The sequence below is a fragment of the Lucilia sericata genome, unplaced genomic scaffold, assembly GCF_015586225.1.
Source record: "Lucilia sericata isolate MDLA Ls3-8-SP2 unplaced genomic scaffold, ASM1558622v1 Contig001290F_arrow, whole genome shotgun sequence".
Classification (NCBI taxonomy): Eukaryota; Metazoa; Arthropoda; class Insecta; order Diptera; family Calliphoridae; genus Lucilia; species Lucilia sericata.
In genome coordinates, this window is record NW_023995240.1 from 71,687 (window position 1) to 97,959 (window position 26,273).

Here is a 26,273-nt window from a genome sequence, read left to right on the forward strand (position 1 = left end):
TGGCGGCGGCTTAAAATCGACTGTAAGCCGGCTAAGTTTTCAACTACGCTTAGTTTTTAATTTTTCTACGATTTTAAATAAAAACGGAATCCGAGAGATCAGAAAGTGGGATTTTGGAAGCAAATGTATTGTTTATAACAACAAAACAGAGCAAGCTCAAAAGTTGTGTGAGAAATTATGCAGGGATGAATAAAAAATTCTTAAAAATTAAAAACAAATTCTTTCTCCAAGTTTTACTAGGATCTACCGATATTTAACACTATCCTCCATATAAAACATATTGCAGAAAATCAGTTTCTAAAAAATTTTGCATTAAGAAAATGATCAATAACGTAAAAACAAAGATTTTTTATTTGTTTATTTACTACCTATACCCAGTGTGCTGTGCTACCCTAAAAGCAATATAAATAAGAAACCTACTTAACGATTTTGATGATTCTAACTACTATGGTTTTCCAGATATACAATTTGTTACATATGGGAGATTTCACGCAAATTATTGCAATTTCGCCAATTATTCCGAACGTTAATTAAGATTTTAATTTAATCTATGAAAAATTTGAATAATCTAATAGCTTCCCAGATATACAAAATTTTGTATTAAATTCGCCCGTTATTCTCTAAATGTTCTTCAGTAAAATTTTAAGATTCTAGCTGTAATAGCTTCTCAGATATACGAATTTTTCTATTTAATTCAAGCCCCCCAGATGAAAGTCCGCCCTTTTTTCTCCAAAATGTTCAGATGAATATTAAAGTTCTTCGTGCAAAATTTTAAGAATTTAGTTCTATCAGTTTCCCAGATAAACAAATTTTTGTATTTAATTCATATGGGAGGTTCCGCTCCACTCATTGGTAGTCCCCCAATTTATTAAATGTTTACATGGATGTTAAAGTTCTTCCAGAACAACATCATTGAAAGGGATCACAAAGAGATTGAAAAATATTCCAAAAGTTTCACTTTGAAAACATTATTAGAGTGTATGAAAACTCGCAACCCTAAAGGCAGACTATTCCTATTTTAGCGGTAATTTATGATTAAAATAAGTAAGAGTTATATTCGGTAAATCATATGTCGTAAAAAAGCAAATTTTTGAATATGTCATATACATATGTATATATATATGGACTTTGATCATTAGATTAATAAGAACGTCACCGTGATTTTCGGATTAGGGGCTTAAATGTGGAATTGGATCAATTATGGACAAAGTTCTCTATAATTTAAAGTATTGTTTTTAATTCTACCATAATTCTATCATAATGATAACTTTTGGAATGATGTATTAGCTATAAACTGATTTTCTGTAAGAGGGTTATATTGGCGGACCGATCCTCTTAATTTTATTTTTCATAAATGTAGGTTTCGGTTCCTAAAAATGTTTTTTTCGTAGACAACGACATTTGAAAGCCATTTATGTGCGTTTAAGTCATTTTCTGAAGAAGATTTCATATACATATTTACATTACATATTTTCGTTTCAACAAAAATTGTTTTATTATGGTATTATTAAGTACATAGAAAACGTTAAAATCAATTATTGAAGAGGGCAGGGTCAATTATGGCCTATAGAGATTTCGATTGATATCGAGCCCTTTTTGCAAAATGGATGTAAGCGAGATAAATTTTCGTTCAATTAGGATACTGCGTGTTTAATTTTATGTTTATATATTCAATATTTTAGAAAATTCAAAAAGTATTAGTTAAAGAACGGAAAATTACCAGAAATACTCCATTTTAAATTTTCATTCACTCAAGTCTCTGATTGCTTAGTTTTGTGTTTTTAGGTTCATTATAATAGAAAATTCAAATAAAACCAGTTGAAGAACGAAAAAGTTCCAAAAAGTCCCGTTTTATATGTTCTCACTTACTCCATGCCCTACAGGTTTAATTTTATGTCTATAGGTTCAATATTATAGAAAATTCAAAAAAAAAATACCTTTTGAAGAACGAAAAAGTACAAAAAAGTCCCCTTTTATATGTTATCACTTAATCCGGGCTTCCTAATTTCATGTTTCTAGGTTCAATATTATAAAAAATTCAAAAAGTACCAGTCGAAGAACGAAAAAGTACCAAAAGGTCCCCTTTTATATGTTATCACTTAATCCGGACTGTACATTCTTAATTTCATGTTTCTAGGTTCAATATTATAAAAAATTCAAAAAGTACCAGTCGAAGAACGAAAAAGTACTAAAAAGTCCCTTTTTATAGATTATAAATTAAAGTTCCCATTTTATAGATTCTCATTTACTCCAGTCTCTAAGTGCTTAATTTCAAAAAGTACCAGTCAAAGAACGAAAAAGTACCAAAAAGTGCCATTTTATAGATTCACATTTACTCCAGGCTCTACGTGCATAATTTCATGTTTCTATGTTCAATTTAATAGAAAACTCAAAAAGTACCTTTTGAAGAACGAAAAAGTACCAAAAAGGCCACTTTTATAGATTCTCAAGCAGTGTGACCAGGTCTCAAAAAATGTTGCGGCTAAATCCCATCCAAAATAATGCTAGAAAAAATGCTAAATTGATTTTAAAATGCCAAAAAAAAAAAAAAAAATGCTAAAATTTTTTAAGTGTTTTTATGAACAATTCATATTAATTTCTAACTGAAATTCATTGTAATTTAGAAAAAATTTTAGAAAAAAAAAAGTAAGAAAGTATATTCTGCCGTGGTTGACCATATGAGTATAAAATTTGATTTATTTTTCTTAATAAAGCATTTATGTTGAATTGAACCTTGGTTCCGATATTTAAACTAATTTTCTGAGAAAGGCTTTATACATTTGTATATGTATGGGGGCTAGGTAAAATAAAGGACGGACTTTAACCATTTTTAAAAGGTTTTGTCATTGGATCAAAAAGCATACGTGCTTATTGTTTTGAAAATTTCAACCTCTACCAGACGGTCTGACTTACATGGCTTAATCGATTCAGATAATGATTCTTAACCGATTAGTATACTCAAACGTAGTATAGTGGAGTAGGGTAAAAAATTAAGTTCCGTGGTACTAAGATAAACAGAAATGCTAAAAATTATTTCAAAATTTTTGTAAATTTAACAATATGTAATGTCTCTAACTTTAAAATATTTCTGAATGCAAAAATTACATTAAAACTCTATTAATTACACTAGTTGCTCATGGTATAAAACCTATACATATGTGTTTTCGGAAGGAAATGTATAATATTTCTAGTTTTACTTTTTTATATAAACAATTTTATTTGTCAAAATTATACAGTGTCTCACATAAATATTCGAATTTATTATTTTTTATGAATTACTGTGTTATTGTATGATGCTACTTTAAAAATAATAATAGTATTTAAAATTTTTTAATGAAATTTTATTAATTTATATTATTTTTACAAAATACAAGAAAAAAGTAATAAAAAATCATTAATGGTTTCCAAGAAAATGGAAAAAACCCAAAAAGGGTCATTTCAGGTACTGCGCAAAAATATTCGAATTTTTTCTAAGAACTTTATTAGAATCCTTGAACACGTGTTTTATTGCCCATTAATTAACCCATTATGCAGGTAGTGGTTATATGGAATATTTAACATTATATTTTTTGGAAATTTGCATAATTATGTTGTAAATCCTTCCTGTGTAAGCGCTTAAAATGTTCAAAGAAAAAGAGTTGATCAATTCAAATTAAAAAATTAATTTATATCTGTATAAACAAGGCCGATCAATTAAATATATATAGGAAATGGTTGATAGATTCCCATCGACAATATATTTTGTCATTACACGCATGGAACAAAGAATTCCATCGAGTATTTACCATTATCAAGTCGTCCAAAACTGCTGTCAATACAGGACGACAGAGAAATACTGAAGAAATACCGAAAGAACCTTCATCTATCAGCTCCAAAAATTAACAACGAACTCATGACAGTCCTGTGAATAAAAATTAGTGTCGAAATTGTGCGCAAAGTACTAGGGAGCAATAATTCGCATGGTCAAGTACCAAGGTGGAAACCGCTCATATATCGAAGTTAATCGATGTTAAGTGTCTTGACTCCGCAAATAGACTCATAAGTAAGAATATTGGATTCTGGAAGGAGGTTATCTTCTACGATTAGAACAAATATAATATTTTTGGCTCTGATGGTCGTCAAATGATATGGCGAAAGCTTGGAGATGCCTTGGAATTATCTAACTTAAAACCAATTTTAAAGGACCCAAGTTGCTCTGCCATATTTTGGGGTTCTGTGTCCGTCCACGGTGTTGGACTGCTAAAATTTATTATTGTAATTATAGACTAGAAGGTCCACTTGTCAATTTTAGAGCAGAATTTGCATGCTAGTACCACCAAAATGGGGCTACAACCCATTCAATTTATTTTTCAACAGAAAAACGATCCAAAATACACGACCTGGTACGTGAAAATGTTGATCATTAACAACACTAAGTATCTTCTTTCACCAAATTTTCAATGGAGTTAATGTCTGGACTTAAACTCCATTGAAAATTTGTGGTTATATTTACAAGAACAACTTTTAAATCACTCATTATCCTCTAAAACCACCATACGGTTGCTTTGCATGAAGAATGGGACATAATAACGCCAGAACTATTCCATAAATTGGTAGAAACGGTCCCACGACGCTTGGAAGTTGTTTTTAAAAACAAAGGCTACTATACAAAACATTAATTTCATTTTAATTATTTATTTTTACTTCATAATGCTAATCTAAACATGATTTATACAAAAAATTCGAATACTTTTGTGAAGCTATTTTTTGCACTTTTTTAAAAAAAAGTTAAATTAGTTTATGTAAATATTTTTTTTTTAATTTTTAAAATGTGGCATAGAATTTAAGGACTGTCTGGACAACATAATAAATTTATTTATTTTTCCCACAAAATCTATTATAAAATGATGTCTGTTTTCATAATACATTAAATTCGAATACTTATGAGAGACACTGTATGTTTCATTCCATGAGCAAACAAAAAGTATTAGTTTGTAAAATAGCGTACTGAACGTATTTGTAAAAATATATGAAATCTCTTGAATTATTTCTACCACCTCGAATTTAAAAAAGCATTGGGTTCCAGAAAAATATTTTAGAATACAACATTTTAAAGTATTCACTTGTATTGGCGTAATTTTAAGTTAATTATCTTCATGAATCTTTTTGCATTATTTTGAATTACAGTGTAAATTATTAAATTTCTCATATTTCTTGTTGCTTGTGTTTGAGTAGACATTTAATTCTGATTTTTTCCGGTTAAACCTATTTCCAATATAAATCTTTTTTGCAAAAATTTTTCTTTTTTTTGTTTATATACTAAAATTGCAAAAAAAAAAGCTAAAAATGCTAAAAATATTTTATAAAAATGCTAAATAAAATGCCAAATGCTAAATTAAAATTTTACAGCTAAATCAAAATAAAAAATGCTAAATCTAGCTGCAAAAATGCCAAAATGGTCACACTGGATACATGGGGTGCAAAAGAAGTACCAAATTACAGTTTCTACCCGTTTATTCCCCAAAGGGGCCGAATTTGAAAAAATTACCGGACACCTGTCCGCTTTTTTTTAAATGAACGACGATAAGCTTTAACTGTTTTTGTAACTTTTCTAGTTTAGGAGATTTGAGGTAACCGAATTTACGTTTTTACCCTTTTTTAAACATCAAAAATTTGAATTTCCAAAAATCCCGTCTTATTGGATACATTTGGTGGGAGACTAACATCCTGCCCAAATTTCAGCTCTTTAGCTTCAAGGCTCTAGGCTCTACGATGATGAATCAGTCAGTCAGTCAGTAACGTTAGAGTTTTATATACGTATGTATATATATAGATTTCGTGCATTGAATTATACTGTAAAAACATTGTAATGTTCGACTTGAATTCAAGTTTCGTTTTCACTGGAGAATGCTATTGAATTAAAGTGTAATGAAAGTGTATTTCAACACTTGAAATTTGAATGTTTGACTGGAATTAAACTTGTTTTGAACTTTAATTCCAGCAAGAATGCTTATTTGGTGTAGTGTGACAACTATAAGGGATCTAAAGTCGACATAAAGCCCACAATGGTTAGTACCAATATTTTGCCCAAACAACATCTAGTACATACCTAGCCAAGTTATATCCTCTAGGTCCGTGAAGACATTCTCTACAAAGCTATAAATTTGTATAAAAGGCGGCTTAACAATTGTTTCTTGTAAATATTCGGCCACCATAGTGTTTGGAGACAACAAGAGCTTCACTGAAAGGCACACCTGACAGACATCGCGCTCTATTATGGGTGTAGTATGGTAGTGATTCTGCTGAGATCAATGGTATAATAATAAGTATGTATCCCAAGGAGACCCCCTGAATACGGCAATCAGCTTCCTTCCATTGCCTCTAGGTGATAATATACCATGTCACCACTAGCCGACCGACCACCACCCGCCTAGGTGACTAGGGAGGTATACAATTGCATTCTTCCAGGAGACCATCATGATGCCACCTCTTTCTTGAAAAGAAAGACGTTCTTTATAGACAAATAAATAATTAATTAACACCATTACTTACATTTTTTAATCTTCTAGATCTCACTAATATGCCAAATCTAGATTTCAATAAACACTTTTGGGTATTAAACGAAAACAAACCCCGCCTGGAAAAACATTTTCATCATAGTTATTAACAATTTAACTAAATTAAACCCAACGCTTGCTGTTTCTTTGCTCAATGACCCTCGGTATAGTAGTATAGCATACAATCTTATTAATTTCAATTTTTAGTAAAAAATTATTTTTTTATTTAAAGAATATCATTACTGTCATTTTAGATTTTTGCACACACACAACAACAGATTTTTTTTGCAAATAAAAAATGCAGAAAACAGTTTGGCGCGAAAAATTCTAGCAGAATTTCTTTTCGCAGTCGGCAGAATTGACATCAACTGCACTTCCCATTTAAAATACACATGTTCGATACCCTAGCCCTTTACGGTATGACATACCAGCAATGTAAAAAGGTATAGCTCCGGTTGACGTCAACGAAGCTAGTTTGAAGTAAAAGCAGCGACTCGAATTAGGCGCGTAAAACACGAAAATATCTGAGGCGAGGCATATACATCGAACGTTGAGCAAAGTTCTACACCGGTCAAATTACAATGAGCGGCTTATTATGAGATAAAAGAAAACTTGCTTCAATGAAAACAAATTAATTTTATATTGTAAAATTCCATAAATTTAGCGAAAGTTTTCTGTAAATTGTACAAAATATGGCGGAATTTTCAAGCCGTATTAAGCTGAAAAATTTTCGTCGGCGGCGGCTTTGACATTTTGTTCGGCGGCTAGGCTTAGTCGGCTTAAGCCGATTCTCGGCGCAAGTCTCTGATACAAGTATAAACAGTTGGTTTTTTTGACATTCGAGTCTCGATGTAAAATTTCTCAAGTGATAAAGAACAACTCTGCTTTAATGTTTAATATCGATAACATAAAATTTTTGAAATATAATAAAATTTTGTATTTTTTAGTTATTGTGGGTATTTTTTGCTATTTAAATTAGTTTGCATTCCCAAAAGTTAAAAAATATGCAATTTGCAAATTATTCTCTCTTTTTTGTGTTTTTCTTTTATTGTTTTAAGTTTAAGCACCCCTGTTTTTATGCAATTTTTCATTGGTTCTTGTCTTTACTAAACAGCTGTTAAATATTTTGATTTGAAGAAGAAAAAGAAAATAGAAAATACACTTGCTATTTTAATATTAATTTATTTAATATTAAATTAAAATATTTCTACACTACCACCAAACCCCAAGAGTCATGATAGTTTTGCGTCGTTTGGCGCCATTTTCACAACATTTTTGCTTAAGCCAGCGTTTTTATGCCCGTAAAACGGTCACCACCATCGACGCCGATATGAAGCAGGTTCATCAGGAAACATTACGTTATATTAATCCGCACGCCTACATAAAAGTCATTTCAGATATTTACGTAAAGGTGTCTTCTGCCGATCCCCACAAATATCCCAATGGCGATGCTTTAATTGCGGAACTACACGGTGGTCCGGTAAAAAATTGTACCGCCTCAATGCAGGTGAAGGTAGCCGATGATGAAAGTAATGTGGAAATTATTTTGAAAAAATTAACAGATGAAACGGATTTTCATTGTGAATTGGCGGTGCCTATTAAGGCGGCTCTTAATATAAACTCAAAACATGGTGCATCGGTTAAGAACACATTTGGCGATGAGTTGAGAGTAAAGGCGGAGAAATTTATCAATACTACTAATGTAAGAGCAGAAAATATAGAACTGTTGAGCGCCGAAGGAGACATCAGTTGTAAGAAAATACTTTTAGGAAAAATGACGACGGTGGAAGCAAAAAATAAAGGGGTTAGTGTTATGGGAATTATTGGAGATATAAAATATGGTCTGGTTTTGATATTTTCAGAATATTATACTGGACAAACTACAGGGTGATAGTATAACATGTAAAACATCTCGAGGAAATATAACTACCAACTGTAGCTATGTGGAATCATCCAAATTTGAAACAGACACTGGTTGTTTGGACTTAAAAAATGTACACAAAACATCAGCCGTTTATTTGCATCAAAAGGGAGACCTTAAAATGAGTAAGATTTTGTTAAAAACAATATTTCTGAAATTGTCTAATTTTCCCTCTTTACAGCTGGCGTTCATGGTAACCTAAAGGTTTTTGCCAACGAAGGAACCATGTACTTGCAATTATCCGAGCTACAAGGTGAAAATACTATTGAGTGTAATAATCTCACATCGTCCACTATTAATATATCTGATGATATAGAGAAAAATACTCAACTAGAAGTTAATTTAAAGGGGGATACTAATACATCTGCTATAGCATTGGATAGCTCATTGGAGCATTTTTCAGCAGGTTTATCGGAGAATAAACAACAATTCAAATGGCCTTTAGAACAACAGCAGCAGCAGCAAAATCAGTTAAAGATTATTAGCAAAAGTTCGTTGACTTTAGGAAAATCATCATGGATGGAAATGATGAGTTTACAAATGGCCGAGAAGCAGAAATAATAAATCGTAAATAGTTGAAATAGTTTTAAACTATAGTTTTGTTTTGAGACTTGCTAGATTTAGAGGCATTACAGTAGAATGTTTTTGTAACCAAATTTTCGATATATAATCTTGTTTGTCAGACAAATACTAAACAAGTCGTGTCTAAAACCTTCTAATCTGGCAAGTACTTAAGATTATTATTTTAAAATAAAGTGCTTTTAAAAAGAAGACTTTTAATATAATTTAATATTGAGAACGAAAATATATTGCCATTTAAAGTAATCTATTTGGTTCAGCAAATCTGATGAAAAATCAAGATTAATTTATAATAGATAATTAAACACAATTAAATTTTCAATGTTTACATAAATCCATTCTAATGGATGAACTACTAAAAGGTAATCTATTATTACTGTTTATTTTTTTTTATAAATAATTTTACTGCCTGCATTTTATTATTATTCCAGAGCTTCTTTTAACTTGCCATAACAATTTTTCATATAATCTGTTTCCAGTGGCTGTTCAAATGATTCTAATAACTTAACACTATATATACGGGGACAGGCAGCAACATATTGTTTAAGTAAATCTTTGTCAGCTTTTAAAAGTAAATAATATAAAGTATTTAATATAATGGTGTAAGAAATTTGATGATCAATTTCATTATCATCATCATCATCGTCAGATTCAAAATCATTACTAGCAGCAGCAGTTTTTTGCAACTGTTTTTCTTGCTCTTTATCCACATGATAAAAGAGTTTAAGTAAATAGCTAAAAATGTCCAAATCTAAGGGTTGGGGTAAAACCTAGAAAGAAAATATTTAAGATTCAAGACATCTATGTGTTAAACCATAAAACTTACTCTCAATACATCATTTAATGTTTCCAAAACATCTTGTTCATATTGCTGCCAACTAGTTATGCTATCGTCTTCAGCCATAGGTCTTAAAATATCTTTGAAACATTTTATTATTTCATCATTACTAGTTTCGTAAGCATCTCTAGATAGCTGTTGGTATTGTGTTAATATACTGTGTATATTACAGAATGTTTGCTTGGCTTTGTGTATACTTTCAGGGATTTCGGTTGCATCATAGGAATCCTGTTTGTCAGCAGTCTCTTTTACCAAAGTCTTAAAAGCCTCTATGCTACACTCGATCATTTCTGGCTGCACAAACAATTCCTCAAAACTTGTTTTGCTTATTTCATCTAAACTCTTGCCATTCTCGGTGGCCAGTGATAGCTTGAGAACAAAAAATTTTGCCAATATAGCATTAAGTGTTTCCATAGTTTGTAAAATAAGAGAATTATTGGCTGCATTATTTAAAATAAAGCAAAGATTTTCCACAAATTTGTCCGATTTCAAGATTAGATTATACCATTTTTCTATTTGATCCTCTGACATTTTAACAAAAACTACCGCTAAAAGTCGCATTAACTGTTCCAGTGTCAAAGAGTCCATGCAGTTGGATAGATCTAATAGTGTTTCAATTACTTCTTTCTTTTCAGTCAAAAGATTTCTCGTTTGCTGCACATTACACATATTCCCCAGTATGCCTACCAATATTTCGGTTAAACGCTTATCATCGGTGGCTTTAATTATATTGGCAAAAAGTTCTAAAACATCATGTTTTAACAAATACTTGACTACATCTTCCTCCAGAGTCATATCCCACAGAGAACACAAATCCCTTTCAACTTCATCCTCTTCTTGCAAATCCTTTTCAAGTTGTCCCAGTTTTAGTAGAGTATTCAAGACAAAACGTTCACTGTACAGGGTATCACCAATAGCATCACCTTTCAAGCGTTCCAAATCATTTTCCTCGCAATCATTTTCTACCAAAGTGGGATTGTAGGAAGCCGGTTCTGTTTTATTGGCATCTTCGGTGTTATTGCTGCTTTGTGCCTTATCTGTTTCGTTGTATTTATTATCTTCATTATTGGTGGTAGACATTGTAGTTGATTGTTTTCTTAAATTATTTAATATTTCTTTATTTATAATCTTTTTTCTTGCAAAAAATCAAAACAAACTAAAAATGTTTGCCGTCAAAACATTAGTCACTGTAAAATGACTACCCAGACATGAATGTCAACAATGCAATCACTAGGAATTGAGGACACTTACGTTATCGTAATGTGAAATCGATAAGCGTTTTTACAGGGACCAAGAAAAATTGTAAAATATTAATAACTACTATATTAGCAGATAATTTTCGATATCAGTCAAACTTTTAATAGATTTCGAAAAATATGGAATGAAGTAACTTTCCCTTGAATGTTTTTGAACCTTTTTAGAATTTCATCTGACCATAAAATTTGCCATCACATGAGGTTTTCAAGGTATATTTTTCTTCATATTTCTGACGTTAAACAGTCCTTTATTTAGAATGTTATATCTAGTTCCTTCTTTGAGATATTCTAATTTAAAGTTTAAAATCCCTATAAATTCAGACGATAAATTACTTTCGCTTCATTTCGGCCATATTTTACATTGAGATATCGTCCGTTGAAGTTTTGAAGAAAAATAAAGGCAAAATCGTCTTTTAGTTTATATTTGATGTAAACACGGATTAGTATATCTTACAAAAAAGAACACGTTATAGTAGAGTTTGTCTCGGTGTTTTTCAAACGTTAGATTTCTCGAATGAGAAATTATGGCATCAAATTTGGAATCAGCATAACTCAATTCTTTAGTCTTTGTATTTTTTTCCATATTTGTCGGTATGGTAATTCTCCAATTTAGCAAATTTTTATATTGAGAACAAAAATGGATTGCTAGTAATTTAAACGCGCTACAAATAGCTGCCTCTTGATAAGGCTTCACAAATTCGTAATCGATCCTGACAAGTCCACTCAAAAAAATCGTAAATATAATTTGTTGTCATGCAACATTTAATTTTTTTTTACACAAAATTCCTAGTTGAAAAATAATTTGCAAACGATTCCTTCAACATATTAACATGTTCATTGTATATCAATTTCCATATAACCATCAGCATGTGTTAGATGTTTGGCTTCCAATAAAGAACCTTCTTCCACCACAAAATTAGCGCCAACCAAACAATTTTTCAATTTTGTGCCTTTTTTAACCACAGCCTTTGGACCAATAATACAATTTTCTATGTTGCAACTAGAAAAGGAAAAAGTAACAACAACTGAAAACTTAAAGATTTATACAACTTACCCTTCCTCTACAACAGCATGAGCCATTATCAAAGATTTATTAATAATATTTTTGGGATTAATAAAACAGTTTGGTCCAAAGACACTGAAATTCAGTGAAGTCTTTTCAGATAATTTAGCATTATCGGCCACGGCAATTTCTTTCGTTTGAGTAGAGTTTACAACTGCATTGGAAGATATTAAAGGTATTTCCTGGCCACCGCACAGCAAAGGCCAAATAGTGGAAAGCTATTTAATGGAAAATGTTTAAAAGGTTTAAAATATTTGCCTTAATTGAGGAGTTTTGTATTTACCTTTTGATTCACAGCAAAAAATGATAAAGTAGTATTAACTCTTACACCAATAGTTTCTTTGGGTGCTTCCAAAGCGTAACATCTTAGTAAGTCTCCATGATATAAAGGTTTAGTTTTGTTATCATTATAAAGAGTGATTTTTAAGATTAGTTGATCTAAAGTTGAGTTTGGAATAAACTAAGGAAAATAAGGAAATGTTATTAGAGAAAATTTCAGTAAAAGTTGGAATCTACAAAATTAGAATTTTGAATGTCGTTATCATACGGAGAACTTAATCAAAAAATAATATGGAACACCTTACCCCAAATATATTTTCCTCTTGCTTGATACTAGTACCCAATTCAGATTGAGTATCTGATACATGATTAGCATTACCGCCAGTTCCGGCAGCTCTGGCCATTTGCTTTTTAACCAAATAAGGTAAAAATTCTCCCTTTAAAGTGGAGAAGTGTTCTTTCTAAAATATAAAATGTCTAATTATCAGTTAAAATCAATCAAATATTAAACTAAACTTACCTTTTCCAAATAATCCAGCACCCATTTCTTGACAACATAAATATGTGAGTCCGTTAGTCTGGAGAAGATTGTCATCTTACCATTCTTACGCAAAAGATGAGCATTAACATTCATTACCTCTTCGAAATCACTGGCTGAAGCCAAAAACAATAGACGTTTTGTCTCCGGATGTATGCCAATTAAATCTCTTTCAGGTTTGTGTTTAGTTTTTGGTCCGGGCAAAGTAACATCCGATTCAAAACCACTCTTAAATAACAAAGCCGTCAAAGAAGCATCATGTTGACGGAATTTATTGATCAAGGGATACAAAGAAACATTGGAAACAATGTCACAACTTAAAATCAAAAAGTCGGACATGATTTTGTCGCGTATATAACGCAAACTGTCGGCAGTGCCAAAATCACTGTCGGAGGGTATGCTAACAATGTCCAATTTCATTTTTAATGACAAACGTTCCAAAGCTAGCTGAATTTCGGAACGTTCACTTTCCAAAACCACAATAATGGTTTCTGTAAATAAAGTCGACATTTTTTTATACATTTTTAAGATTTTTGTATAAAAATTTACCTTGGAAATTGTGCTGCTGCAATAGATTTAAAGGATACCATATTAAAGGGTAAGGTCCTATGGGCAGCAAACATTTGGGAGTATTTCCCAAGACTTCGGGCAGGCGAGTACCTCTACCAGCAGCTAAGATCACTGCTTGAAATTCTTGTGTTACCATTTTTGTGTAGTTTTAATGCAAATAATTAACATTTATTTTAAAACTTTTTTTATGAAATATTTGCTTTCGCATGCAATCAGAGCCCTGCGCCGACAAATATTAACGGCGGTGGTGGCTGACACTAAAAATATCGACGTCGTCTTAAAATCGACTGTAAGCCGGCTAAGTTCTCAAATACGTTTAATTTTTAAATTTTCAAAGATTTTAAATAAAAACGGAATCCGAGAGATAAAAAAGTGGGATATTTTTGGTGACTTTTTGAATTAAATTTTTTTCAGTTGTTTATCAGGGCGAGGCTATACCCAACACATTTATTGTATCTTTTTTTAAAGTAAAGTATTACGTGATTTGCAATTTTTATTTCCTGTATATGTACTGAAATATAAACCTATAATACAATTAAATAAGGGATACTGTTATCGCTGGTAGATCACATTTCATAATTCAATGATAAGCTTATCGCAAAGTTTATCAAATTGTAAGCTAAACTGTTCTCGTTTGAAAGGGCTAAAATAATATACATACATATTTCCGAAAACCTTTATTCATTCGTCTTCAATACGTTAATTCTGTTAATTTTAGATTAATATGAACGTCAGCGTGATTTTCCGATTAGGAACTTCAATGAGGGATTCGGTCATTTACGGACGGATAATTTAAAGTATTTTTTAATTCTATTCCTTCAAATCGAAACTCATTTACTCATTTCTTCTAAATTTAATTTGTATTCTTGATGATACAGATGCAAGTACAACAAATGATCGGAAGGAATACCTTCAGATAAACGTTTTTTTTCTTTTATAAATAAATTATATAGTGTGACAACTCTAAGGGATCTAAAGTCGACATAAAGCCCACAATGGTAAGTACGAAGCATTGCAATAAAATAACAAACACCAATATTTTGCCCAAATAACAACAACAGGTTATATCCTCTAGGTCCGTGAAGACATTCTCTATAGCGGGATAAATTTGTATAAAAGGCGATTGAATAATTGTTTCTTGTAAATATTCGGCCACCATAGTGTTTGGAGAACTGAAAGGCACACCAGGACATTTTTTTGGTATTAGACAAAAACAAACCCCGCTTTGAAAAACATTTTTCTCATAGTTATTAAAAACCTGAAACCCGCCTGTTTCTTTGCACAATGACCCTCAATTGTTATTAAAGAATTATTTTTTTATTTAAAAAATATTATTAGAACAGATTTTTTTTTGCAATTAAAAAAAGCAGAAAACAGTTTGGCGCGAAAAATTCTAGCAGAATTTCCTTTCTATAGTCCAGATTAGACTATTTTCTAGTTTATAGTCCAGACTATAGTCTAGTCTATAGTCCGGTCTATAGTCCAGACTAAACAATTGTATAGTATATAGTAAAAACTAGACTATTGTATAGTCTATAGTCCAGACTATAGTCTAGTGTATAGTCCAGACTATATTCTAGTCTATAGTCCAGACCTATAGTCTAGTTTATAATTTAGACTATAGTCTAGTCTTTACTTTAGACTATAGTCTACTCTATAGTTTAGACTATATTCTAGTCTATAGTCCATACCATAGTCCAGACCTATAGTCTAGTCTATAGTTTAGTCTAGTCTATAGTTTAGACTATAGTCTAGTGTATAGTTTAGACTATCCAGTCTATAGTTTAGACTAAAGTCCAGTCTAAACTTTAGACTATAGTCTAGTCTATAGTTAATAGTTAGTCTGCAGTTTAGACTATATATAGTTTAGTCTATAGTTTAGACTATATTCTAGTCTATAATAAAGACTTTAGTCTAGTCTATAGTTTAGACTATAATCTAGTCTAGACTTTAGTCTTCTCTATAGTTTAGACTTTAGTCTAGTCTACAGTTTAGACTAAAGTCTTATCTATAGTTTATACTAAAATCTAGTCTAGTCTATAGACTAGTCTTTAGTTTAAACTATAGTCTAGTCTATAGTTTAGACTATAGTCTATAGTTTAGACTATAGTCTAGTTTATAGTTTAGACTATAGTCTATTCTATAGTTTAGACTATAGTCTAGTCTATAGTTTAGACTGTAGTCTAGTCTATAGTTTAGTCTATAGTATAGTTTTAGGATAGTCTGGTCCCCAGTCCAGTCTATAGTCTAGAATATTTTCTAATCCATAGTACATACTATGGACTTGATTAAACTTTGGACTAAAGTCTAGTCTACAGACCAGACCGTAATCTAGTCAGAGAAAGTAGACTATTAAATACCAAACTAATGCAATTAATTATTGTATATAAAAAAACGTTTATTTTCATTTTGTTTATTAATATATATATCTTTTTAAAATAATTCAAATCTACTAGAATCAAAAACTTAAAGATTAAAAACATTTAAAATAAATCTCATAAGTTCTTTCGTTTATTTATATTTCTTTTTTTGTTGTATGGGACTATTCGCGCAGTATTTTGTTAATAAAAAATTAAATTAAACTTATCAAATCTAAAAGAAGTAGAGTATTACTCAATAGTTAATATACTCTCATAAAGCATACGAAAAAATAAAACATATGATGAAAAAAATAAAATAATAAAATTAAATATACATATAATTACAATAAAATTGCAAAAGTATTGTTTTTTCGTGCTACAAGCAAAACATTAAAAAAAATAATCAAAATAAAATGTTTAAATAAAAATTAATGAAATATTTCCGTAGAAAATAGTTTAAATGAGGATATTAAGTTAAGAATGAAAACTAAAGTAGACTTTTAGGGGTTCAAAAAAGGCCTCTGCTCTCCACTTTGATCTTGATCAGAAACTCTCGTTTACTTTCTCTCGTATAAATACTCATCCTCATAGTAACGCGGTGTTGTGCTTGCTATAAAGATCTGAGGACGTCTCTGCTGCAGGGAAATGTTAATTTCTTCGGGTGTACGATACACCTGTTGTTGGTTCTGTTGCAAGTGTTGCAATTGTGGTGCAGCGGTAAAGTAACGATAGGGCGAGGGTGTTACAGTGGGTGGAGGTGCTTGATTACGTATCTGTTGGATTTGTGGTTGAATTTGAGGTTGAATTGTGGTTACTGGCAATGGTTTACGATAGACTGTGGTCTGTTGGGGTTGCGAGATTTGCTGCTGTTGCACAGATTGATGACGTACCTGTTGTTGCTGTGGCACAGATTGTGATCGTTGATATTGAGGCTGTTGTTGTTGATGGAATCCAACTTGGAGCTAAAGAGAAACATAATTTATTATAGAAACTTTAAGTTAAATTAGTTAATTTGCTTAATACTCACTGGTTGTCTGTGATGTTGTACACGTGGTCTGGGTGCCTCTTCCTCATCTTCATAACGATCATTGTCATAGTAACTCTCGGGATAATAACGTTCCGAATAGCGCAATGTTACATTGGGTTTACTTTGATGTTCTTGCAAATTGACAGGTTTGTATAGATATTCATTGACAATATGATATTTGGATGACTGTTGGCAAATGTTATCATTTGAGGGTGGCATACAAATCAAATGTATTTGATGGAAGGTAAAACCTTCGGGACAGATCCAAGAGTGACGTTGATTTTCCTGACAATAATGGAAGACTTCGCAGTTGAGTGTATCATCAGCATAGTAACTGGGAAAGAAAAGAATTATGTATGGTTAATTCAGTTATATAAATTGATTAAGTTTCGAAAAATATAAAACTTTCTGGGGCGAATATCCTTAATAGTTTAAACCCGATATTCTCAGAATTTTTGGTGAAATCATAACTGTTACTGTTCTCAATATTACTTATGTAGCTATTGACTAATATTTTGACTAGTTGGTAATCTATAGCCCAGTATATTGACTAGTTTACTGAGCAATATATTAGATTGTCTGTGGACTAGTCTATTGACTAGACTTAGACTTATTGACATGGCTTAGGACTAGTCTATTGGCTAGACTTTGGGCTATTCTATTGATTAGACTTTTAAATGAACTAATAACTAGTTCACAGACTAATCTTTAGACTAGACCAAAGTCTAATCAACAGATTAGTCCAAAGTTTAGTCAATAGACTAGTTCAAAGTCTGTGTGTCGAAAGCCTAGTCAATAGATTATAATCTGGACAATAGACCGATCCATAGACTAGTCAATACATTAGTCCATAGACTAATTCATAGACACGTCAATATACTGGTCCATAGACTAGCTTATAGCCAAAGTCAATATCTACCTAGCCATAGACTACCCTTTACGCTAATCAATAGACTAGTTTATAGACTTATCCATAGACTAGTCAATAGCCAAGTCCACAGACAAGCCAATATATTGATACATAGGCAATAGACTAGTCCAACGCCTAATCAACAGACTAGTTCAAAGTTTAGTCAATAGACTAGTTCAAAGTATGTGTGTCGAAAGCCTAGTCAATAGATTATAATCTGGACAATAGACCGATCCATAGACTAGTCAATACATTAGTCCATAGACTAGTCTAATCTATTGAATAGTCTACGGACTAATGACTGTTCTATGAACTATCTATTGACTGGTCTATGGACTAGTTAATGGAAAAATCTGTGGGTTAGTCTTCTAACAAGTTTATTAAATGAAATCCCCCGTTTTTAGGGTTTGTTTGGTATTGAAAATGAGATCCATTATTTAACCTGGCAATAGTTCCCCCAGCTGTTTGATCTCTCATCAATTTATTGAGAAATGTTGTTAACATGTTGCACAAGCTAGGTCCAGAAGTAATTGTATTAAGTATGGTGGTAATCGGGCTATAACTGGTTCTAGGCTCTAATAAGGTCGCATTCGAAAAATTACTTTATGAAATTAGAATTATATGTACCACCCTAATGTGCTAATATTTTAAAATCCCCACCATTCATTTCAAAACTTACCCAGTAGTTTTGCCATTGCAGGCAAATTTCGATTGAGCCAACAACAATGATAGTCTATCGGGCTCCTCTTCCTCCTCCTCAGTCTCTTCTTCGCTTGACTGTTTCTGTTTAGAATTTGCTCTTGCACTCTGATAGTTTTGTTGTTGCTGCTGTTGTTGTTTACGTGTTTGATACTGTTGCCGAGGGGGTTCCTCTTGATCCTCCTCCGACTGACTATAATCGTAGAGCGGCTGTTGTTGTTGTTGCTGCTGCTGCTGGTGATGTTGCTGTTGTTGTTGCTGCAGGTAATGCTGCTGCTGTTGTCTGTAGGCTAAATGTGTTTGAGCCTGAGTTTCGAAAACATCATCGACAGCATCATCTTCGTCGGCGGCAACTATGGAACGTGATTGAAAGCCTTGTGGCTTGGCTGTTGTAGCTGAGGCTGTGACGCTTGTAGTTTCGGCCGTCTGACTGTAGCCTATAAAACATGCCAAGGAGACTAGTAGGAAATAATTGAAACTGTAAGTAAAGAGAGAGGAAACGAGTTGGGGGAATTAGTTTATGGTTTTGTTTATTTAAAATTTTGAATGTTAAACACAATATTTAAAGTGCTTTGTTGTTTAAGTGTTTTATTAATTTAGTATTTATTATTATTTTTAAATTTTGATTAAATATTTGGTGAAAGTTAATCAAAACCTTATTGAATAATTGTTTTAAATCCAGTAGTAGTTTTTCTTTTAATTTTGTTTAGGAACTATCACCTTTTGGCAATTGTTTTGTTATTTTAAGGTTAATATTTAAACGCAAAACATGGAAAACTTAACTTTTTTAATTTTCTTATGTTGTAAATATTTTGGAAAATTGACAAAGTTAAAACCTTCATGTTGAAAAAAAAAACATGATCAATGTAATCATTGTTTCCATGTTTTTTTATTTTTTAATTTTATTTAACACATTTTATGTTCCATCAGTCACCTGTGGTTTAAATGGTATTTTTATTGTGACACAGTGGGTCAATATATGTTATATAATTGAAACGCATGTATATGTGTGAATGACTAATTTATAGTTAAGACTACATACAGGTCTATATTGTAGAACAAGTGATTTCTATAGACAGGCCTAGTCTAACAGTAAACAGTTCTATAGTCAATACTTAATACTGACCTGTATAGTCGTGTCTGTACAGTCGTGATTTACAGTCCTCACAATAGACATATCAATAGTCAATTCTTATAACTGTTCTGAACAGTTCCATAGCTCAGTTTTTAGACTGATCTGTTTTCAAGTCTATAGACTGATCTATAGTCAAAACTTTAAACTGATCTATAGTCAAGTCAACAATTCCGCATGCTGTAAATAATTGCAGTGACAATCCCACTGTTCACATATTGCTGGAGCTTCTTCATTTCTGTCGGTAAGTGCTATTTTTTATTTTCTGTCGTTTTTTAGCAAAAAAAACCTAACATGCAATAAATGAAACATCTTTATGATATGGGAAAATTCCTGAACGAGACAAAATAGTCGAAAAAAATTACCTTTAGTGACTGACTACATTTTACAAAACAACCAAATAATAGAAAAGTGCGCGGGAAAATTCATTTTTTAGGTTTCTTTTTTGCGCTCTACACACATAAATGTAACGTATGTATATAAAAGTACTTGCTGACCAGGTTGCCATATGTTTGCGTTTTATATTGTCAATAATGTGGGTTTGCGTTTTAAAATGGTTAAAAGTTAATGGATGAAAATTGTAATTTATATCTATATCTAGATATATCTATATAGACAGATCTATTGTCAAGACTATAGACAGATCTATACAGATCTATAGAATAATCTATACAGAACAATAGAATAATCTATGGTCAAGACTATAGACTGATCTATAGTCTATACTATAGCCTGATCTATAGTCAAGCTATGAACTAGTCAAGACTATAGACTGATCTATTTTCAAGACTATAGACTATAGACTGATATATAGTCAAGACTATAGACTGATCTATAGTCAAGACTATAGACTGATGTATAGTCAAGACTATAGATCTATAGTCAAGAATATAGACTGATTTATAGTCAATACTATAGACAGATCTATAATAGTAAAGACTATAGAAAGACTATAGACTGATCTATAGTCAAGACTATAGACTGATCTATAGTTAAGACAATAGACTGATCTATGGTTAAGACTATAGACTATAGAAAGATATATAGTCAAGACTGTAGAAAGATCTGTAGTCAAAACTATAGACTGATCTATAGTCAAGACTATAGACTGATCTACAGTTAAGACTATAGACTGATCTTTAGTCAAGACTATAGACTGATCTATAGTCAAGACTATAGACTGATCTATAGTTAAGGCTATAGACTGATCTATACTTAAGACTATAGACTGATATATAGTTAAGACAGAACTATAGTCAAGACAATAGACTGATCTATGTCCAATCTATAGTCAAGACTATAAACAGACTATAAACAATACTATAGACTAATCTATAGTCAAGACTATAGACAAATCTATACACAGAAAAAAATAACTAATATTAACAAGTAATTATATAAAATTGTTTAACTGTTAACTGATATTGTTAACAATTTTTTTATTAAAAAGTTTGTAAATTATCATATTGACAATTTTCATAAGTTGATTAGAAATATTATATCAAAAAATTAAAAATAAATGAAATTAAAAGTCAAAAGTAAGAAACAATTGTTTCTATAAATTTCTTTTATAAGAAAAATAAAATATGGATGGCTGAGGAATGGAATTGCGCTAAACTACGAGGTAAGACTAGTTATTGAGTTCACACAAGCAGCTATTACATTATCTGAGTTCTCATTTGAGTTGTACAGCCATTGAATTCATATCTCTTTAAAAGTTATTTCAAGTTGATGGTTTTGGAATGTCCTATGCTAATAAAACCTTATACAAGTTCTTTAAGCATACGACTCAAAAGCACAGACAATGTAAAGGCAGCTTTATATTGGACTACACATATACATATAATTAAACTAATCAATCATCTTTTACTTTTTAAGATTGTGAAACTTCCTGGTTAAGTTGGTGGTATCCATTGGACACATTTTGAAACACCCACTAAATTTAATTTCAGAACACTGCATTTGCGATATATTCGTTACCATCATAAGCCTTCCCAACCGGGACACTGGTTTTAAATTTGTATATCTTAAGATAACAATTTGATAATGTAAAACTCCTAGCCAAATACGTTACAAATCTGGAAGCAGGAAGAATAGGTAGATCATATGTTTTTCCTTTTATACACTTTGAATTAGATATTCAATAATATTTTAAATAAAACTTGTCTTAATAGACTACAAAAATGGTTGTAAATGCAGTAACGAATTCTTTAACTGGGTACGATGTTTGTTCAAGATTCATAGCTTAGTGCAGAGTTATTATAAATTACAGTGGCCAACAAAATTTATAAAAAGTCGAACCCCAGAGACCAAAGTACACTTTTCTAAACTCAAATTTCTCTATCACATTAGGATTGGAGACGCTATAACATGGCAATCACATCTTTATTTATATTCTTGTGTCGTCTGAAAGTCCAATCTTTCGTCTTTTAAATAAAGGTTTAACTTCGTAATATTTTCTTCCTACTTTGAGATATCATAATCCAAAGTAAAAAACAGCTATAAATTCAAAAAATAAATTGTCTTTATTTTACAGCAAACATTTCAGCGGAAAATTCAAAAAGTATTATATATATTTCGATGAAAAAAAGATATATCTGAGGTTAAACCTTTATTTTAAAGTCGACAGATCGAACACTAAGACAACATAACAAATTTTATAAATAAAGATGTCTTCGCGCTGTTATAACGGCTCAAATATGGCCACAACGGGAACTTTTGATCTTAAAAACACGATATCTCGAAGTCAGCTTTGGATTCAGCGCAGCTCAATCCTTTAGAAAAAAATATTTTGGCATTTGGGTTAAAATTTGTTAGCCTGTGTTATCTAAAACAAAGTAATTTGTAAAACCATTTATCTAAAATTTATAATAAAAATAATAGAAATGATATTAAAATTGCATTTTTTATTTAAAAAAATATGACAAATTTATTATAGAAAGTAAAATTAACCACCAACAGTATAATTGTTCAGTATAATAAATCCATTGTTTAAATAAAATTGTTGGTTGTCAACAATATAGTAGTTCTATTTTACAAACTAGTTGTTGAAAAATATTGTTAAAAGTTAACAATTTTAAATAACAAAAATATTTTTTGTATGCACAAAAACCGTTGTTGGTGCCTTTTCAATTAATAAAATAATTGTATTTACAAATTTGGTTATTAATATGACAATTGATTTGTCGTAATTTTTTTCTGTGATAGTCAAGACTATAGACTGATCTATAGTCAAGACTATAGACTGATCTATAGTCAAGACTATAGACTGATCTATAGTCAAGACTATAGACTGACCTATAGTCAAGACTATAGACTGATCTATAGTCAAGACTATAGACTGATCTATAGTCAAGACTATAGACTGATCTATAGTCAAGACTATAGACTGATCTATAGTCAAGACTATAGACTGATCTATAGTCAAGACTATAGACTGATCTATAGTCAAGACTATAGGCTGATCTATAGTCAAGACTATAGACTGATTTATAGTCAATACTTTAGACTGATCTATAATAGTAAAGACTATAGAAAGATCCTTAGGCTGATCTATAGTCAAGACTATAGACTGATCTATATTTAAGACTATAGACTAATCTGTAGTCAAGACTATAGACTGATCTATAGTCAAGACTATAGACTGATCTACGGTTAAGACTGTAGACTTTAGAAAGATATATAGTCAAGACTGTAGAAAGATCTGTAGTCAAGACTATAGACTGATCTATAGTCAAGACTATAGACTGATCTATAGTCAAGACTATAGACTGATCTATAGTCAAGACTATAGACTGATCTATAGTTAAGACTATAGACTGATCTATAGTTAAGACTATATACTAATCTTTAGTCAAGACTATAGACTGATCTATAGTCAAGACTATAGACTGATCTATAGTTAAGGCTATAGACTGATCTATACTTAAGACTATAGACTGATATATAGTTAAGACTGAACTATAGTCAAGACAATAGACTGATCTATGTCCAATCTATAGTCAAGACTATAAACAGATCTATAGTCAAGACTATAGACTAATCTATAGTTAAATGGATTGATCAATATCAAGTCTTTAGGCTAATTTATAGTCAAGACTATACACTAATTTAAGTATAATTAAGACTGGTCTATAGTTAAGACTATAGAATGTCTGCAGCCATATCTATAGGCTAATCTACATTCTATAACTGATCTATAGTTAAGTCAATAGATTGATCTATATTCATGATTATAGTCATGTCTTGCATTGCTCGAATCTATATATAACAATATAAGCTGATGAAATGATAAGACTTTTTGCGTTTGTTAGGTGTTTTTGGTGATTTTGTATTAAATCTATGTGGCAACTACATCCCTAAGTTTGTATATTTTACAGTACTTGACTAAAACCCCTTTGGGATTTAGTAAAGTTGATTTTTTTTTTTTGAGAAAAATCTTTCTGAAGATGCAACAAATAAAAGAAGTCATACAACTTAGTTGTAGTTATTGTTGTAGTTGTTGTATATAGTCTAATGTTTTTTCTAACAAATACAATGATTATATATTATTAATATTATTTTTGTTGTTGTTAGTTAGCAACAACAACTTTGCAGCATTTGTCAGCCTCAAAGTCATAGTCGTTGTGTGTATTTATTTGTATTTTTTTTTTCTGCATCAAACTTTTTCTTCTTTTTTGTCTTTTTCAGTTATATTTTCGTTTTCAAGAAGATTTTTTGAGCAATATTATGCAATAGTAAGTTGTAGTACTAGTAGTAGTAGTAGTTAGTATGTCAGTTAGTCAGTCATTCAGTTAGTGGGTTTACTTTTCTTGTTTTTGTTCTCATTGTTGTGGTTTTTATTTATATTGTCGGTATTTGTATTTGATTTGTTTTAGAAATAGAAAACAACTAGAAGAAGTACCAAAATGTTTGTGGACTGGAAAAAAAGCCACAATTTGTTTATTTGGATTTCTTAAATTTTTGGTTTTATTTTGCTGAAGGTGTCATATATATTTCAGAGGTTGTTTTTTCTTAAAACAAATTTTATACTGATATGTGTAAATTTACCAGAAGGTTGCGTTTTTTGGTGGATGAATTTAAAACCCTCCATAAATAAGTGTTATAAGAATTTATTGGCTAAATTATTAAAAAGTTTTAAAATAAGATTAAATAACTTCTCAAAGGTAATGTATACTATTTTTGGGGTTTTGCTTCTTTATGGAGCAATGTAAAATTTGTAAACTTTTTATTTCAAAGCCCTCAAAATAATTAAATTAAAACTCGAAGAGTTGTTACTTCCATAGGTCATTTCATTTAACATTAATAAAGTTCATAATGTTTTCCTTTACATCCGGTTGAGCCCCAAAAAATTAATTAATTTAATAATAAAAATGTTAATTACCAACATATAATTAAAATAACAATTGTCTTAAAATATGTAAACAAAATTGTTTATATGCAAAACAAAAGACTTAAAACACAAACTTTGTTGCTGCTGCCTTTGATTTCTCAACCCAACAACAACAACAAATACCATTATTTTTTTATTAAATTATTTCTCACAGTTATATTAAATAAATAAAATTAACTAGAAACAAAGAAAAAACAAAATCTTCCTCTTTTTTTTGTTGTTTAACGATCATCACTTTTACTTTACTTGCAGTAAGCAGCGGTAGAGGACGGTCTTAGTACCAGTTGGTTAAAAACCATTGCAACTGACCTTTTAAATATTGACAAAACAAATGCGTTACAAAGTGAAATATGTTAACTACCTTATGTGGTTGTTACATGTGTATATTTATACATACATACATATGTATGTATGAATGTATGTTTATAGCTAGAAGTTACACGTAAATCTTTAATATACGACTTGGTAGCACATGTGATGTTTCATTTTGTACCCTACTCATGGGTATAAGGTATACTTTTTTGGAGTTATATTTATATTATGGATGAACTAAAGCTATGGCCCATCATTTAGTTTTTTAACTGGGTTTGTAATTTTGTTTAAATTTATTAGAGGTTGTCCGTCTGTCTGTTTATCTTACAGGAACAATGTTTTGAAAATTTTATAAATATGAGTTATGACTAGTTTTTTGGCTAGACTCTAGTCCATGAACTAGATTATGGAGTAGTTTATGGACAAGACTACAGAGTAGTCTATGGACTAGGCTATAGAGTAGTCCATTGACTAGACTATAGATTAATCTATTGTCTAGTCAATGGACTAGTCTATTTACTATTCATTGACTACTTTATTGATTTGTTTTTAGAGTAGTATTTGAACTGATCTAGATTTTGTACTAGTCTATGGAAGGGATATTCGACTAGTCTATTGACTGCTCAATTGACTGTTCTATTAAACTATGGACAAGTCTATTGACTACTCAATACAACAGGTCTATGAACTAGTCAACAGACTTGTCTATATAGTAATCTATAGACTAGTTCATTGCCTATTGATTAGTTTATTCAAAATCTTGTTGACTAGTCTAGGGACTATGTAGTCATTGGTTTAGTCCATTGGCTAGACTATGAACTAGTCAACAGACTTGTCTATGTTCCAGTCTACTACTACTAG

General features: G+C 30.9%; 4 protein-coding genes and 1 long non-coding RNA gene across 5 annotated transcripts in view; 2 read left to right on the forward strand and 3 right to left on the reverse strand.

The window, feature by feature from the left end:
- Positions 1-7,643: 7,643 nt before the first annotated feature.
- Positions 7,644-9,228, forward strand: LOC119610861. Its single transcript, XM_037966258.1, has 3 exons — positions 7,644-8,340; positions 8,399-8,582; positions 8,639-9,228. The coding sequence occupies exons 1-3, from the start codon at positions 7,771-7,773 to the stop codon at positions 9,016-9,018; spliced, it is 1,134 nt and encodes a 377-aa protein (XP_037822186.1). The 5' UTR covers positions 7,644-7,770; the 3' UTR covers positions 9,019-9,228.
- A 123-nt stretch (positions 9,229-9,351) lies between these two features.
- On the reverse strand, positions 9,352-11,062 carry LOC119610860 (protein saal1). Its single transcript, XM_037966257.1, has 2 exons — positions 9,863-11,062; positions 9,352-9,806 (listed from the first exon to the last, which is right to left on the reverse strand). Exons 1-2 carry the CDS (start codon positions 10,952-10,954, stop codon positions 9,459-9,461), a joined length of 1,440 nt encoding a protein of 479 aa, XP_037822185.1. The 5' UTR covers positions 10,955-11,062; the 3' UTR covers positions 9,352-9,458.
- An 807-nt stretch (positions 11,063-11,869) lies between these two features.
- LOC119610857 (translation initiation factor eIF-2B subunit gamma) lies at positions 11,870-13,819 on the reverse strand. Its single transcript, XM_037966254.1, has 6 exons — positions 13,560-13,819; positions 12,993-13,501; positions 12,778-12,933; positions 12,477-12,653; positions 12,185-12,411; positions 11,870-12,130 (listed from the first exon to the last, which is right to left on the reverse strand). Exons 1-6 carry the CDS (start codon positions 13,714-13,716, stop codon positions 11,965-11,967), a joined length of 1,392 nt encoding a protein of 463 aa, XP_037822182.1. The 5' UTR covers positions 13,717-13,819; the 3' UTR covers positions 11,870-11,964.
- A 2,134-nt stretch (positions 13,820-15,953) lies between these two features.
- The window catches only part of LOC119610858 (alpha-protein kinase 1), a 31,667-nt gene continuing 21,347 nt past the window's right edge, over positions 15,954-26,273 (reverse strand). The window contains exons 2-4 of the mRNA XM_037966256.1: positions 18,557-19,054; positions 16,968-17,301; positions 15,954-16,902 (exon numbers count right to left, since the gene is read on the reverse strand). Coding sequence (XP_037822184.1) covers positions 16,498-16,902; positions 16,968-17,301; positions 18,557-19,054 — 1,237 coding nt within the window. The 3' untranslated portion in view covers positions 15,954-16,497. The remainder of the gene's footprint in view (positions 16,903-16,967; positions 17,302-18,556; positions 19,055-26,273) is intronic.
- LOC119610859 lies at positions 21,132-22,551 on the forward strand. The gene is made up of 3 exons (XR_005232018.1): positions 21,132-21,332; positions 21,587-21,805; positions 21,883-22,551. It is a non-coding gene; the product is annotated as an uncharacterized LOC119610859 (long non-coding RNA).

Coding starts and splice junctions, on each gene's coding strand:
- LOC119610861 (XM_037966258.1), top strand. CDS start 7,771: ATGATAGTTTTGCGTCGTTTGGCGCCATTTTCACAACATTTTTGCTTA. Junction 8,341..8,398: donor TGGAAGCAAAAAATAAAGGG/GTTAGTGTTATG, acceptor TGATATTTTCAG/AATATTATACTGGACAAACT. Junction 8,583..8,638: donor AAAGGGAGACCTTAAAATGA/GTAAGATTTTGT, acceptor CCCTCTTTACAG/CTGGCGTTCATGGTAACCTA.
- LOC119610860 (XM_037966257.1), bottom strand. CDS start 10,954: ATGTCTACCACCAATAATGAAGATAATAAATACAACGAAACAGATAAG. Junction 9,807..9,862: donor CATTAAATGATGTATTGAGA/GTAAGTTTTATG, acceptor TTTTCTTTCTAG/GTTTTACCCCAACCCTTAGA.
- LOC119610857 (XM_037966254.1), bottom strand. CDS start 13,716: ATGGTAACACAAGAATTTCAAGCAGTGATCTTAGCTGCTGGTAGAGGT. Junction 12,934..12,992: donor TGCTGGATTATTTGGAAAAG/GTAAGTTTAGTT, acceptor TTTATATTTTAG/AAAGAACACTTCTCCACTTT. Junction 12,131..12,184: donor CATGCTGTTGTAGAGGAAGG/GTAAGTTGTATA, acceptor TTCCTTTTCTAG/TTGCAACATAGAAAATTGTA.